General features: G+C 47.7%; 1 protein-coding gene across 2 annotated transcripts in view; it reads right to left on the reverse strand.

Annotated features, from left to right (window-relative positions):
• Window positions 1-9,813, reverse strand: part of ATRIP (ATR interacting protein) — a 110,123-nt gene extending 100,310 nt beyond the window's left edge. Inside the window, exons 1-2 of one of the 2 annotated variants that reach the window (XM_075321795.1) lie at window positions 9,727-9,813; window positions 5,473-5,887 (exon numbers count right to left, since the gene is read on the reverse strand). In XM_075321795.1, the coding sequence (XP_075177910.1) occupies window positions 5,473-5,869 (397 nt within the window). In that variant the 5' untranslated portion in view covers window positions 5,870-5,887; window positions 9,727-9,813. Of the gene's footprint in view, window positions 1-5,472; window positions 5,888-9,703 lie in introns of both variants that reach the window. The other variant, XM_075321796.1, reaches the window with a different exon arrangement.
• Between the last annotated feature and the right edge of the window lie 4,938 nt (window positions 9,814-14,751).

Genomic DNA, 14,751 nt, shown 5'->3' on the forward strand with positions numbered 1-14,751 from the left:
GCCGGATAGACTGGCATCCGTGGTGAGGATCACCCAGGACGGGGCCAGGATTCGGAAGGAGCGTCCCTGAGACAGAGAGAGGGGCCGAAGCCACCACTGAAGAGAGCTCCTGGTCTGTGGCGACAGAGCCACCAACCTGTGCAAGGAAGAAGTCCGCTTGTCCCAACAGCGGAGAATGTCCAGCTGCAGAGGACGCAGATGGAACTGGGCAAAGGGAACCGCTTCCATTGACGCCACCATCTGACCCAGCACCTGCATTAGGTCCCTGATGGAATGACGGCGGGGCCTCAGCAGAGAGCGCACCGCCAGATGGAGGGATTGCTGTTTGACTAAGGGCAGCTTGACAAGTGCCGGCAGAGTCTCGAATTGCATCCCTAGGTACGTGAGTTTCTGGGTCGGAGTCAGAGTGGACTTGGGCAGATTGACAAGCCACCCGAATTGAACAAGAGTGGCGAGAGTGAGCGAGACACTCCGCTGACAGTCTGCACTGGATGAAGCCTTGACTAGAAGGTCGTCCAGGTAAGGAATCACTGCCAACCCCTGGAGGTGCAGAACCGCAACCACTGCTGCCATGACCTTGGTGAATACTCGAGGGGCCGTGGCTAACCCGAAGGGGAGAGCCACGAATTGGAAATGTTCCTCTCCGATTGCAAAACGTAGCCAACGCTTTTGTGAAACTGCAATTGGCACATGCAGATAGGCATCTCTGATGTCGATGGATGCCAGGAAATCTCCTTGGGTCATTGAGGCAATGATTGATCGCAGAGACTCCATGCGAAAATGCCGCACCTGAACATGCTTGTTGAGAAGCTTGAGATCCAGGATGGGCCGGAAGGAACCGTCCTTTTTGGGGACTAGGAAGAGATTTGAGTAGAAACCTCTGAACCGTTCCCTGGCGGGAACAAATACTCCGTTGGCCTGCAAGGATGCCACGGCCTGAGAGAAGGCGGCGGCCTTGGAGCAGGGGGGAATTGACAGAAAAAATCTGTTTGGCGGGCTGGAAGAGAATTCTATCCTGTAGCCGTGGGAGATGATATCCCGCACCCACTGATCGGAGACGTGTTGAAACCACACGTCGCCAAAGTGGGAGAGCCTGCCACCGACCAAGGACGTTGCTGGCTCGGCCAGATAGTCAAGAGAAGGCTGCCTTGGTGGCAGCAGCTCCTGCGGACTTCTGAGGACGCGGCTTCGTGCGCCAGTTGGGCTTCTGGTCCTTGGCTGAGTTAGTGGACGAGGCCGAGGGCTTAGAGGATGACCAGTTAGAGGAACGAAAGGAACGAAACCTCGACTGGTTCCTGCCCTGGACAGGTTTCCTGGTTTTAGTCTGTGGCAAGGAAGTACTCTTCCCGCCAGTAGCTTCCTTAATAATCTCATCCAGTTGTTCACCGAACAGCCTGGACCCAGCAAATGGGAGCCCAGCAAGGTACTTCTTTGAAGAAGCGTCTGCCTTCCACTCTCGAAGCCACAAGATCCTGCGGATAGCGAGGGAATTAGCCGAAGCCACCACAGTGCGGTGAGAAGCCTCCAGCATGGCAGACATGGCGTAGGCTGAAAAGGCTGAAGCCTGGGAAGTTAAGGCAACCATTTCAGGCATAGATTCCCTGGCGAGGGAATGCATCTCCTCTAGAGAAGCAGAGATGGCTTTGAGAGCCCACACTGCTGCAAAAGATGGGGAGAACGAGGCCCCTGCCGCCTCATATACAGATTTGGCCAGAAGGTCAACCTGGCGGTCAGTGGGATCCTTAAGTGAGGTGTCATCAGCCACTGGCACAACTGTCCGGGCTGAGAGTCTAGACACCGGAGGGTCTACCTTTGGTGAGTGAGCCCACTCCTTGACCACCTCTGGTGGAAAAGGAAAACGGTCATCAGAACTACGTTTTGGGAAGCGTTTGTCAGGACAGGCCCTGGGCTTGGTCACAGTGGCCTGAAAACTGGAGTGGTTAAAGAACACACTCCTTGTTCTCTTAGGCAAGGTAAACTGGTGCTTTTCTGCCAGAGAGGGTTGTTCCTCTGATACTGGCGGATTGAGGTCCAGTACAGAATTAATGGACGCAATTAAATCACTAACATCTGCGTCACCCTCGGTCAGATCAATGGGGCACATGGAGGTAGCGTACGAGCCCCTAGAAAAGACATCCTCCTCGTCCTGCGAGTCAGCTTGTGAATCAGAGCCGCGGGACGAGGAAGTAGAGGGGACCCTGCGTCTCCTTTTAGGAGGACAGGGTCTGGGAGCAGATGAAGAATCCTCTGTGAGCTCTGGAGAGCGAGCCGAAGCAGCAGAGGCGCCCTGAGAAGGGGGCTGATGCATGCTCAGCAGAGTCCGGGACAACTCTCCCATGGAGTCGGCAAAGGACTGGGAGATAGCATTAGAAAACGATGCTACCCAAGCCGGGGGTTCAGCCACCGGGGCCGGAGCAGCCGGAGGGACCACTGGGGAGACTCCAGGCTGAGGCACCACCATGTTAGAGCAGGCATCACAATGTGGATATGTGCTCGGTTCAGGCAGTACGAGCTTACATGCAGTGCATATGGAGTACAGCCTTGCAGCCTTGCTCCTAGTGTGAGACATGCTGCTGAGGTGGGGGCTCTGCCAGAATGACCCCCAGAGTGTATAAGAAAGTCCACAACCAAGGTTGTGGCTTACCAGACCGTTTGTGTGCCCTCCGGATCCCACAGCTCGGACCCCCAGACAGATTAGCAGAGATGCTGCAGCCAGCGCCGATCAGTGTGAGAACGCTGATAAAATGGCGCCGGAGCGAGGAGAGGGGGCGGGGCTTAGTGAAAGAGCGGGATCGGGAGGGCCAAGGAGATATACAGGGGAGGGAAACATCTCCTCAGAGAGGAGTGTCCTCCCCTGTGCCGAACGGCCGGTGGGCGGAGCCGCACTGTCCCCTTGCATGACTGACATGCAGGGGCAGTGAAAACGAAACTAGGCCTCAGGCGAAGCCGGGGCCTAAATTTTACAATGCGGCCGGCGCGCAGGCACCCTCGGCGCGGTTCTCTGGTGAAAACCAGAGAACCGGCCGGAAATGTCACAAAGGTTAAATAACACACTCTCCCCAACATTAAAGTGCAAGGGACCCCCCTGACAATAACGTCTCAATACTTAGCTTGTGAGACGCAGGGCCAGGTCCCTGAGGGATGAGTGCTTCGTCCGGCAGGATCCTGAAAGGGCTGCGGATGGAGACCGGTCTCCTGCAAGGCAGTGAGAACCGTGCTGGCTCCCACTTCAAGCCAGAGCCCGAGGGATGGTGAAGGAGCGCGGCATGTAAGGCTCCAGCCCTGAAATCAACCTTAACAACACCGCCGACACAGTGGGGTGAGAAGGGACATGCCGGGGGTCCAGGCTTGGACCCACTTTTCTTCAAACTCTTTAAAATCAAAAATCAGATGAGAATGCATGTGTGGATGTGTGCCTCCTGAACACAAAGCATTGAACTGGCTATATTTGGTTATCCAGGGGGTGTATATGCTCGGAGGGAGGAGCTACACTTTTTAGTGTAGTACTTTGTGTGTCCTCCGGAGGCAGAAGCTATACACCCATGGTCTGGGTCTCCCATAGGAACGATGAAGAAATTTTTTTTTTTTGTTGTCAATTTTTTTGCTATTACTGTCAATTAGTTATGTCTGGTATCAAATAGACGCCGTGACATCACTAATTGCTGGGCTTGATGCGAGGTGACATTACACATCTGGCATCAACCCCATATATTACCCCGTTTGCCACCGCACCAGGGCAACGGGATGAGTTGGGACGAAGCGCCAGGATTGGCGCATCTAATGGATGCGCCACTTCTGAGGCGGCTGCGGCCTGCTATTTTTAGGCTGGGAAGAGTCCAATAACCATGGCTCTTCCCATCCTGAGAATACCAGACCCCAGCTGTCAGCTTCACCTTGGCTGGTGATCTAATTTGGAGGGACCCCACGTTTTTTTTTTTTTATTATTTATAAATAAAAAAAATAAAAAAAACAACAGCTTGGGGAGCCCTCCAAATTGATCACCAGACAAGATGAAGCTGTCAGCTGTGGTTTGCAGGCTACAGCTGTCTGCTTTACCCCGACTGGCTATCAAAAATAGGGGGGACCCCACGTGATTTATTTTAATTATTTTTTTTTTGGGGCTAAATACAAGGCTAGGCACCCTTTAGTGCCACATGAAAGGCACTAAAGGGCGCCAGCTTAGAATATGCAGGGGGGTGGGACGTTATATATGTGTTTGACATCCATTGACACATTTCTGGCTGTGTGCCCACAATCAGGGTTTGCAGCGTTATGGGCGCAGAGTGTTTTCCCTGCGTCCATAACGCTGCGTTGTGCAGTAGAAGTACAGTGGAAGGATTTTTAGAAATCCCGTGCCCACTGGGCTTCTTTTCTCCGCAGCATAAACTGACCTGTGGCGCGGCTTCCCGAGCCTCAGCATGTCAATTTATGCTGCGGAGACAAGAATGTTCTCTGCACATAGAATAGAGCAAGTCCACAGCAGCCTGAACCCAAATCGTGGGCATGGGCAGCTGCGTTCTCCTGTGGACAACACTCACATCTCTGCAGGAAGGCTGGCACTCTGTACTGGATGTACCGTGGCACTGTCACTGGATCATGTGGTCAAAAACGCCCCTGAAGAAAACGCATGAAAAACACATGAACAACGCACGAAAAACGCATGCGTTTTTTCCCAAAAACGCATTGTTTACAATTGTCCCCTCTGCCAGAGGGTGCGTTTTTTTCTGCACTGAAAAAAACGCAACGTGTGCACATAGCCTTACTGCCCTAAACCTATTTTTTTGAAAAATCCCAGACAACCCCTTTAAAGTGACTGTCAAGTGCCTTATACTCCGGTATGTGAAGGCAGAATGTGATAATGGGGCAAATGCCAAGATTAAGGTATTGTATAGCAATTATCAGATTGTGCTGTGTGCAATCAGGCTGAGAAAGCGTGCTCACAGCCGTACATGACCCTATCCTTCCTGAAATTTAGCTCTACATTATCAAATAAAGGGTTTCTCTGGTACTTTTATATTTATGACCTATCCTCTGGATAGGTCATCAATATCAGATTGGTAGTGGTATACCTAGCACTGCTGCTGATCAGCTATTCCCGATGCCGGACGGAGGTGCCTAGCTGCGTAGTCGAACAGCACAGCTCCATCAACTGTACAGCGCCGAGCACCCAGGCATTGTAGTGCTCACTCATCACTAGTTACGAGTACCGAGCACCCGAGCATGGTAGTGCCCGCTCATCACTAGTTACGAGTACAGAGCACCCGAGCATGGTAGTACCCGCTCATCATTAGTTACGAGTACTGAGCACCCGAGCATGGTAGTGCCCGCTCATCACTAGTTACGAGTACAGAGCACCCGAGCATGGTAGTACCCGCTCATCATTAGTTACAAGTACTGAGCACCCGAGCATGGTAGTGCCCGCTCATCACTAGTGGTGATATGTACATAAACATTTTCCAATTTAATACGTACTCAAAGCAACTCTTCCTCGTTTTGTCGGTGCCGGTCTTTGTGGCAGTAGAAAGGATGACGTCTGTCGATTGCTTAATACGGCGTTGTCTTGCACATGATTTGCATGTATGCTAGCCGCCCCCAAGTCCTGTGTATAAGCCTGAGAGGCTATGATGTCAATTTCTTCCAAATCATCAGCCGTGAAATCTTCCCCGTCACCAAAAATGTCCTCCATCGTGTTGGACTCGGTAATACTTCTTGAACAGTAACGCTTTGATGGAGGATATGTTCCTTGATCATTGCAGGAAGAACGGACACTCGGCTGTATTGTAGAGGAGGAGCTGGCATTGACTCGATTTGCCCTGTATAACTCCGAGAGGTCCCTTTTCTTTGTAGTAAACAGGGGGTTTATTGACATACTGTGCCAGCCGGACCCCTGCAACAATAAACAGAGCACAATCTTTAGAATCTGATTAAAAAAAAAAAAGAAGAAGTTTTTAAGGTTTTTCTTAAATGGGCGGTCTATCTTTGCAGACAAATTTTTTTTCTGTCAGCGGTCACAACTCAATACAAGTCTACTGGAGCCTCCTTCTGGCCTAATCCTGGCTCTCATAGACTTTTATTGAGAGTTTGTGACGTAAATTCTGAATTCTGGCACAAGATGGCGGTGCAGGACCTGAGCATTGCCGAAAAAGAATCAATTTGTCAGAGGGATAGTATAAGACGGGGCTTATACTCGCCTTCCAGTGCTGAAAAAAAAATATAAAAAAATGCTGGAGTGGTGCTTTAAAAATATTGCGCTGTTTGGGGTGGGATAAGGATATCTGGATTTTTTTTAGATTAGTATCTTACCTATGAGCAAATCATTGTCTGACTTGAAGTGACGTTATTGAAATATTGCATATATCCTATGGAATCTGATGGATACATTGAAGGGGTCACTTGGCCATTTTGCCTTGGCAGCTTTGTTTTACTAGTTAGGTGCACATTACAGCACTGGCAGGGCAAATCGAATTTGGAGGGGGGCTCCATATTGTTTATTTGTCTAGGATGCCAATCTCTGCGGTAAGGAAGGCTGAATAATGTCCGTTATGGTCTCGATGCTCATTACTTAGCGGTGATTCAGGGTGTATAGGGAGATCAGACTCCGCGCTCTCGCTTAAGCTATTTTAACGTGCGCCCTTTGATAGTATCTTGTGACTCTTCTGTCTGTGATATTTTACCTTTTATTAGTCACTGACATGAGGGTCTAAAATCTTTTTAGTATCTGAAAATGCTCCAGGGAAATGAAGTTTTAGCAGATAATAATGTTACATGAAACTGAATGTACAGAGGGGCAAACAGATAGCCTTGCTGCCGGGAGGAAATTAAACTTTATCCCTCCCAGCAGCATTCGGCTTACAGTCATGGGGGCAGAATGGGATCAGTCAGTATATGGGAAGTGATGGCTGTTATCGCCCCCCACATGCACTGACTGACAGCATTAGACCTGGCTGTCAGTCAGTGCCAGCACACGGTATGAATTTTGAACAGAGTATGGTCACATTTTCTGGAATGTGGAGAAGATGGAGGGAGGGGGGGGGGGATTCTACATTCTGTCAACCCGTGAAAATTGGACCACACTCAGATGTCATTCAATTTTTTTCCCATGAACCCAGCGATCCAATTTAAAGGGAACTTCGTGAACGCTGTGATTTTTTTCCCCAGACAGACTTGGTCTGAGCAATAAATAAATTGGACACGTGCATGGCCCAAACATCGTGCATTGGTCTGTCAGATTGCACTCAAAGCAAAAAGACGGCCGTTGCCATGGCCGCACGGGCACCCCGACGCCAATGCCCGCGCGTGCCCCCCCTCCCCCTCGCTAATGCGGGCCCCCCACCCCAACGCCAATGCTCGCACCCCCCCCCCCCGACGCCAATGCTCGCACACATACCCCACCCCCACCGCCAATGCTCGCGCCCCTTTGCCCTTGACTACCTTAGATTTCCCCACTGAAAACAATAAGAAAATAACACATAGGGCCCGACTCATCTTGTGGTATTTGTTCTATTATTTTGTACCAAATTCATCAACATGGTGAATGTGGTTCATGAATATTACATGAATTAAAAAAATACTCCTAATTTATTTTTTTCTACCAGTTCAGTAATGTTTTAGTGGGAAAAGTGTCAGGTTCCGCTAAATTGAAGCAGAAATTACCAGGCGAACTGGGGCTGGAAAATGGAATAAATCTGTGAGAAAATTAACACTTTTCAAAAAGTTGCAACTGATAAAAGCAAAAACAAGAACTTAACGAAAAAAAAACAAAAAAGGCAGATACATGAAAGACAAAAAAAATGGAAAAGAACTGATGAATGTGGTGCAAACAAAAAGGTGCAAAGCACTAAAAACAGGCGCAAATGTAATAATGAACTGAAACAAAAAACTGCAAAATAGGCTCCAATTCATATTGGAAGGTCGTTTGTCTTTTTTTTTTCATTTCAGGAACAAACAAACCCAAATGGATCGATCTGACTGAAAGAAATGGAAGCAGAGGGGTCCGAATCGGGTTGGTCACATTTCTGTTCAATGCTGTTTTTAGAACAGAAGTAAAAGACCAAAATTTACAACTTTTTTTTTTTTTTTTAATACAAAACAAAAAAAAAAAAAAATTAAAAAATCCTGATCAAATAGAAATCAGACGTAGTCCTCCTGCTTCACCTAAAAACAAATGTGTTTTGGGCCTGAACTAGAAACTCCACGACAGCCGTGGCTGAAGCGTGATGGGGGCTGTCAGTGGTGCTGCACCCACAGGTGACCCCACAACTGACTCCATAGATGACCCCACAGCTGATGACACCACAGATCACCCCACAGAGCTAACTCCATAGGTGACCCTACAGCTGAAGACACCACAGATGACCCTCCCACAGCTGACTGAACAGGTGACCCCCCCCACACACACAGCTGATACCACAGATGACACCCCCCACCACACAGCTGATGGCCCCTCATAGCTGACTCCACAGGTAACCCCCACAGCTGATGATCCCACACAGCTGATTTCATAGGTGACCCCACAGATGACCCCCCCACAGCTGATGACCCCCACACAGGTGATTTCATAGGTGAAACCACAGCTGACTCCATAGGTGACTCCCCCACAGCTGATGATCCCACACAGATGACTCCATAGGTAACCCCACAGCTGATGACCCCACAGCTAACCGCCCCCACAGCTGATTTCATAGGTGACCCCACAGATGACCCCCCACAGATGACCCCCCCGACACAGCTGATTTCATAGGTGACCCCACAGATGACTCCCCTCACAGCTGATTTCATAGGTGACACCACAGATGACTCCCCTCACAGCTGATTTCATAGGTGACACCACAGATGACTCCCCCCTCACAGCTGATTTCATAGGTGACACCACAGATGACTGCACACAGCTGATTTCATAGGTGACACCACAGATGACCCCCCCTCACAGCTGATTTCATAGGTGACACCACAGATGACTGCACACAGCTGATTTTATAGGTGACACCACAGTTGACCCCTTCCCACCACAGCTAATGACCCCCACAAAGCTGACTCCATAGGTGACCCCACAGTTGACCCCTTCCCCAGCAGATGACACCCCACAGCCGACTCCATATATGACACCACAGATGACCCACCCCACAGCTGATGACCCCACAGCAGATGACACCACACAGCTGACTCCATATGTGAACCCACAACTGATGACACCACAAGTGACCCCCCCCCCGCTGATGGGCCACAACACAGCAGATGACCCCACACAGCTGACTCCATATGTGAACCCACAACTGATGACACCACAAGTGACCCCCCCCCGCTGATGGGCCACAACACAGCAGATGACCCCACACAGCTGACCCCCCCCCCCCACACACACACACACAGCAGATGACCCCACAGGTGACACACACAGCTGATGACCCCCAGTAACACTGGCTGCAGACGTCCCGTCGTAGATTTGCGTTCACTTGTACCATTTTCTTGTCATTTTGTAAATGTGGCAGAACTAAGCGTTTTTGTAATTATTGCATTAAAAATAGCTATGTGTGACCGCAGCCTACTAATGACCGGCTCGGTGTGCATTACGTGCAGCTCTGGGGTAACACTGCCAGGTGTGCCATCCTCATACCCCAGGACACAAGCACACACTGCTCTGTGCACAGCCCGGCAGCCATGTCCTATGACGAGCATGTAAGAATTGTGAGAAAAATACACACACCGCACAATGTAGCCGGCACTCACCGCAGCGCTGCGGCTCACGGCCCGGACTGCTCTCCACAGCTCACACTCATGTTTTGGCGGCCACACGCGACTGACTGAGCCGGGGAAACTCAGCAAGCGAGCAGCCAATCAGCAGTCCTGTAGCAAGGCGGAGGTATGTGTTCCATGTGAAAAGGAAGATGATTGGCTGTAGCTACGTAGGTACGGCGTCCGCACAGGATCAGAATAGTGCGGCTACTGGAGCGCATTACGTTCTGTTGTTTCTATCGGGTGTTGGCGCAGCTGGGGCGACAATATCGCAACGTCAGGCGACATTTCACTATCCCTCACACTCTATAAGCCTCTGAGTCTCAGCTCAGTTAGACTTAACCCCTTCGAATTTCTGTTTTTTTGTTTTTTCCTCCCCTTCTCCCAAGAGCCATATTTTTTTTCTGTCAATATAGCCATATGAGGGCTTGTTTTTTGCGGGACGTGTGTAACTTTTGAATGACACCATTCATTCTGCCCCATATTGTACTGAAAAAAGGAAAAAAAAAATCCAAGTGCGGTCACATTGCAAAAATAGGTGCAATTCCACAATTTTTGGGTCTTTTATTTACCATGTTCACTATATGGTAAAACAGACCTGGTATTATGACTCCCCACATCAGTACGAGTCCATAGATACCAAACATGTATAGTTTTACTTTTATCGAAGTGGTGAAAAAAAATAGAATTTAAAAAAAGAAAATCCACGTTTGTCACCATTTTCCAAGAGCCGCAGTGTTCTCATTTTTTGGGTCTGGGGCTCAGTGATGGCTTATTTTTTGCGTCTTGAGCTGACGCTTTTATTTATACCATCTTTGGGTAGATGCAATGTTTTGATCACCTGTTACTACATTTTAATGCAATGTTGCAGCGACCAAAAAAATAATTCTGGAGGGTTTTTTTTCTCAAAACACCCTTTGTCGATCAGATCATTTCATTTTATTTTTGATAGATCGGGCATTTCTGAACTCAGTGATACCAAATATGTGTATATTTTTAATGGGGCAAGAGGGGGGTGATTTGAAGTTTTGCAGTTTTTTTATTTTTTTATATATTTAAAAACTTTCTTTTATTTTTTATTGATTTTTACTAGTCCCCTTAGAGAACGTTGTACCTGCACAGTCCAATCACTTCTGAAGATTAGAGCGATGCTTCAGTGTCGGCATCCCTCTGAACCGCAGAAAAGCCACTCTCCTGTAAGTGCCGGCGATCACAGGAACTTTGTTATGACAGCGACAGGAGTCATTAGTTCACCCCCAGTTGTCAAGACAACTCATCGGTGACCCATAATCGCCCACCCACACCTTTAGCTGGACATCAGCTGATCAGATTAGCTGATATGTGTGGGGAAAAATTAAAACAGCAGACACGGCCACAAGTACATCCAAGGTCGTAAAGGGGTCAATTCTACTTTGGTCAAGTTTAGAAACATTATTTTGTATGGGTTAATGCCAATTTGGACCTTCTCACCCCTGTATGTTGGTCAAATGTTTGGGTCCTTGTAGCATTCTAAATCCTATAAAGAGACAGAGTTCCCAACCCCACCCCAATATCTAGTAATGTCCCCCATCCTGCACTAATGTCCCCCATCCTGCACTAATGTCCCCCATCCTGGTATATATGGCCCCCATTCTGGTGAATATGTCCCCATTTTGGTATATATAGGTCCCCCAACCTGGTAGAAATGTGCCCTATACTGGTATATATGTCCCCTATCCTGGAATATATGTCCCCCATACTGGTATATATGGCCCCATCTTGGTGAATATGTCCCCATCTTGGTATATATAGGTCCTCATCCTGGTATATATGTTCCCTATACTGGTATATATGTCTTCTATCCTGGTATGTCCCCATCTTGGTAAATATAGGTCCCCATCCTGGTATATATGTCCCCTATAATGGTATATATGGCCCAATCCTGGTGAATATGTTCCCATCTTGGTATATATAGATCACGATCCTCGTATATATGTCTCCCATTTTGGAATATATGGCCCTATTCTGGGTCCCTCCTGGTATATATGTCTTCATTCCGTCTTTAACGCAAGAAAAAAAAATCTACTCACCTTCTCCAGCTCCCACGTCTCGTGGTGTCCTCCTCTATATCTGGCACAGTGGCCGCCAGCTGACATCGGAGTGCCTGCTATAGTGACACATGACATCACTGTCATGCGCCCCTAGTCACGGTATCACCAACGTCAGCTTCTGGCTTCTCTTTTGGCTTGCAGCATGTATTGCGGTGCAGGGACCTGACGGGTCTCTGTGCTGCAATCCATTCCAGCTGAATGTGTGTCCTCGGATGCACATCGAGCTGAAGCAGGCAGTGAAGTTGTCGGTCCTCCTGCACCCTACGACCGGGATCGTTACGCTCCTGGTCAATGCATACCTCACAACTTTTGAAGAACAGAAAGACATACAAATTATGCGCATGGCACCAAAATGCACATTTGTTAAACTGGTGAAAATGTGGTGTTAAAGGGGCGTTCCCATCTCCAAGATCCTATCCTTATATATAGTAGGCGTTATAATAATAATACTAGCAAATACCTTAGCAATTATAAATGTATAGTTATGTATAGTTCTCCTGATATAGCTATGCCTCTTACCTCATCTGCAGGGCATTGCAGCTTAGGTATCAATGGTTACATCCACTGATAGAGACAGTTAGTTACTTGTGGTTGTAACCATGGATACCTAAGCTGCAATGACCTGCACATTCATTGTTTTGAAGGTATATAATTACATAGTAAGAACAGCTGAATAACTGTCACAGTGCGGACTTAGGAAAGGTCAAACACACAACTTAACAGGGATAACACCACGACAAACAAGGGGTACACTGGGGACGCTTTTACAACGGTGAGCCCTAGCGCTAGTGAGAGGGAAGATGGACACATCCTTCACTTACCACTGTACCCTGCACTCCTAGCCAGTCCCTATGCAGGTTCCTCACCTGTCGTCGAGCAGGAACCCGAAACCCTGAGTGACCCTACAATAGTCCTGGCTAGGGAGTGGGTAGGTAAGGATCACTAGTCCCACCGCTGCACTGAAACAACACGCCATGGAAGGAAGACGGGGAAAACAACAAGGAACAACTGCAGTCAGCACCAAGACTGGAGCCAGCAAAGCACTTCAAGAGCGGGCTCCACCAGCTCCTTTCACCTCCATGTCAAGCATCCAAATTAATGAGAATAACTGACACCCTCTGCTGGTAGCAGAGGGCATATAAAGGGACTGGGAGTAGTCCAGACTGGAAACAACTGAGATCATAATGAGCCTGCTTGCTGGCAGGGAATACTGAGATTAACCCCCTCTTCCTCAAGGGAAAGGGAATACATTTAAATAGCAGAGCCCTAACATGGAAAAGTGAGACTCAGAACCTGTCACTAAACTCAAAGAGCAGAGACACGACCGTGACAATAACGACACGAGTCCATCAAGTTCCACCAAGAGATGGTAAAGGATGAAGGGAAGGGTATATGTACAACCACAATGCATGATCAAGACTGGCCTAAAGTGTAAGTTTTTATACTCCTATTTCCGGGGATCAATCGACTGGAACAAAATTCAGATCAAGGATTTTACACATTTATATGAATTGCGAAACACGCATTGGGCTGGACGCTATCCAGACCTAGGACTACAATACTCAGTAAGCTCATATACCATTCCAGTTCCATTATATACTGCACCTTTCCATACTGATGCAAGAGTTCCAATATGTTCACCAGCTGATTCCATCTACATACCATAGTCCTGGACACGTGGGAAAGGTAACAACCATTTCCCTAGCTTTATGTAAATATTTTCTTTGTGCTGCACATAGGTATATTTCTTAATTGCTTTACATTATTTGGCATCAGTTCCTTCATGTGTAACTTTATAACTTGATACAGTGCCTTGCGAAAGTATTTGGCCCCCTTGAATTTTTCAACCTTTTCCCACATTTCACGCTTCAAACATAAAGATAAAAAAAATTAAATTTTATGGTTAAGAATCAACAACAAGTGGGACACAATTGTGAAGGTGAACGATATTTATTGCTTATTTTAAATTTTTTAAAAAAATAAAAAGCTGAAAATTGGGGCGAGCAATATTATTCAGCCCCTTTACTTTCAGTGCAGCAAACTCACTCCAGAAGTTGATTGAGGATCTCTGAATGATCCAATGTTGTCCTAAATGACTGATGATGATAAAAATAAGCCACCTGTGTGTAATCAAGTCTCCATATAAATGCACCTGCTCTGTGATAGTCTCAGTGTTATGTTTAAAGCACAGAGAGCATCATGAAGACCAAAGAACACAACAGGCAGGTCTGTGATACTGTTGTGGAGACGTTTAAAGCCGGATTTGGTTGCAAAAATATTTCCACAACTTTAAACATCCCAAGAAGCACTGTGCAAGCGATCATATTGAAATAGAAGGAGTATCATACCACTGCAAATTTAGCAAGACCCGACCGTCCCTCAAAAATTTCATGTCAAACAAGGAGAAGACTGATCACAGATGCAGCCAAGAGGCCCATGATCACTCTGGATGAACTGCAGAAATCTACAGCTGAGGTGGAAGAGTCTGTCCATAGGACAACAATCAGTCGTACACTGCACAAATCTGACCTTTATGGAAGAGGGGCAAGAAGAAAGCCATTTCTCAAAGGTATCCATAAAAAGTGTTGTTTAAAGTTTGCCACAAACCACCTGGGAGACACACCAAACATGTGGAAGAAGGTGCTCTGGTCAGATGAAGCCAAAATTGAACTTTTTGGGCACAATGCCAAACGATATGTTTGGCGTAAAAGCAACACAGCTCATCACCCTGAACACACCATCCCCACTGTCAAGCATGGTGGTGGCAGCATCATGGTTTGGGCCTGCTTTTCTTCAGTAGGGACAGGGAAGATGGTTAAAATTGATGAGAAGATGGATAGAGCCAAATACAGGACCATTCTTGAAGAAAACCTGTTGGAGTCTGCAAAAGACCTGAGACTGGGACGGAGATTTGTCTTCCAGGACAATG

This window comes from Anomaloglossus baeobatrachus, chromosome 8, assembly GCF_048569485.1.
Source record: "Anomaloglossus baeobatrachus isolate aAnoBae1 chromosome 8, aAnoBae1.hap1, whole genome shotgun sequence".
NCBI classification, from domain to species: domain Eukaryota; kingdom Metazoa; phylum Chordata; class Amphibia; order Anura; family Aromobatidae; genus Anomaloglossus; species Anomaloglossus baeobatrachus.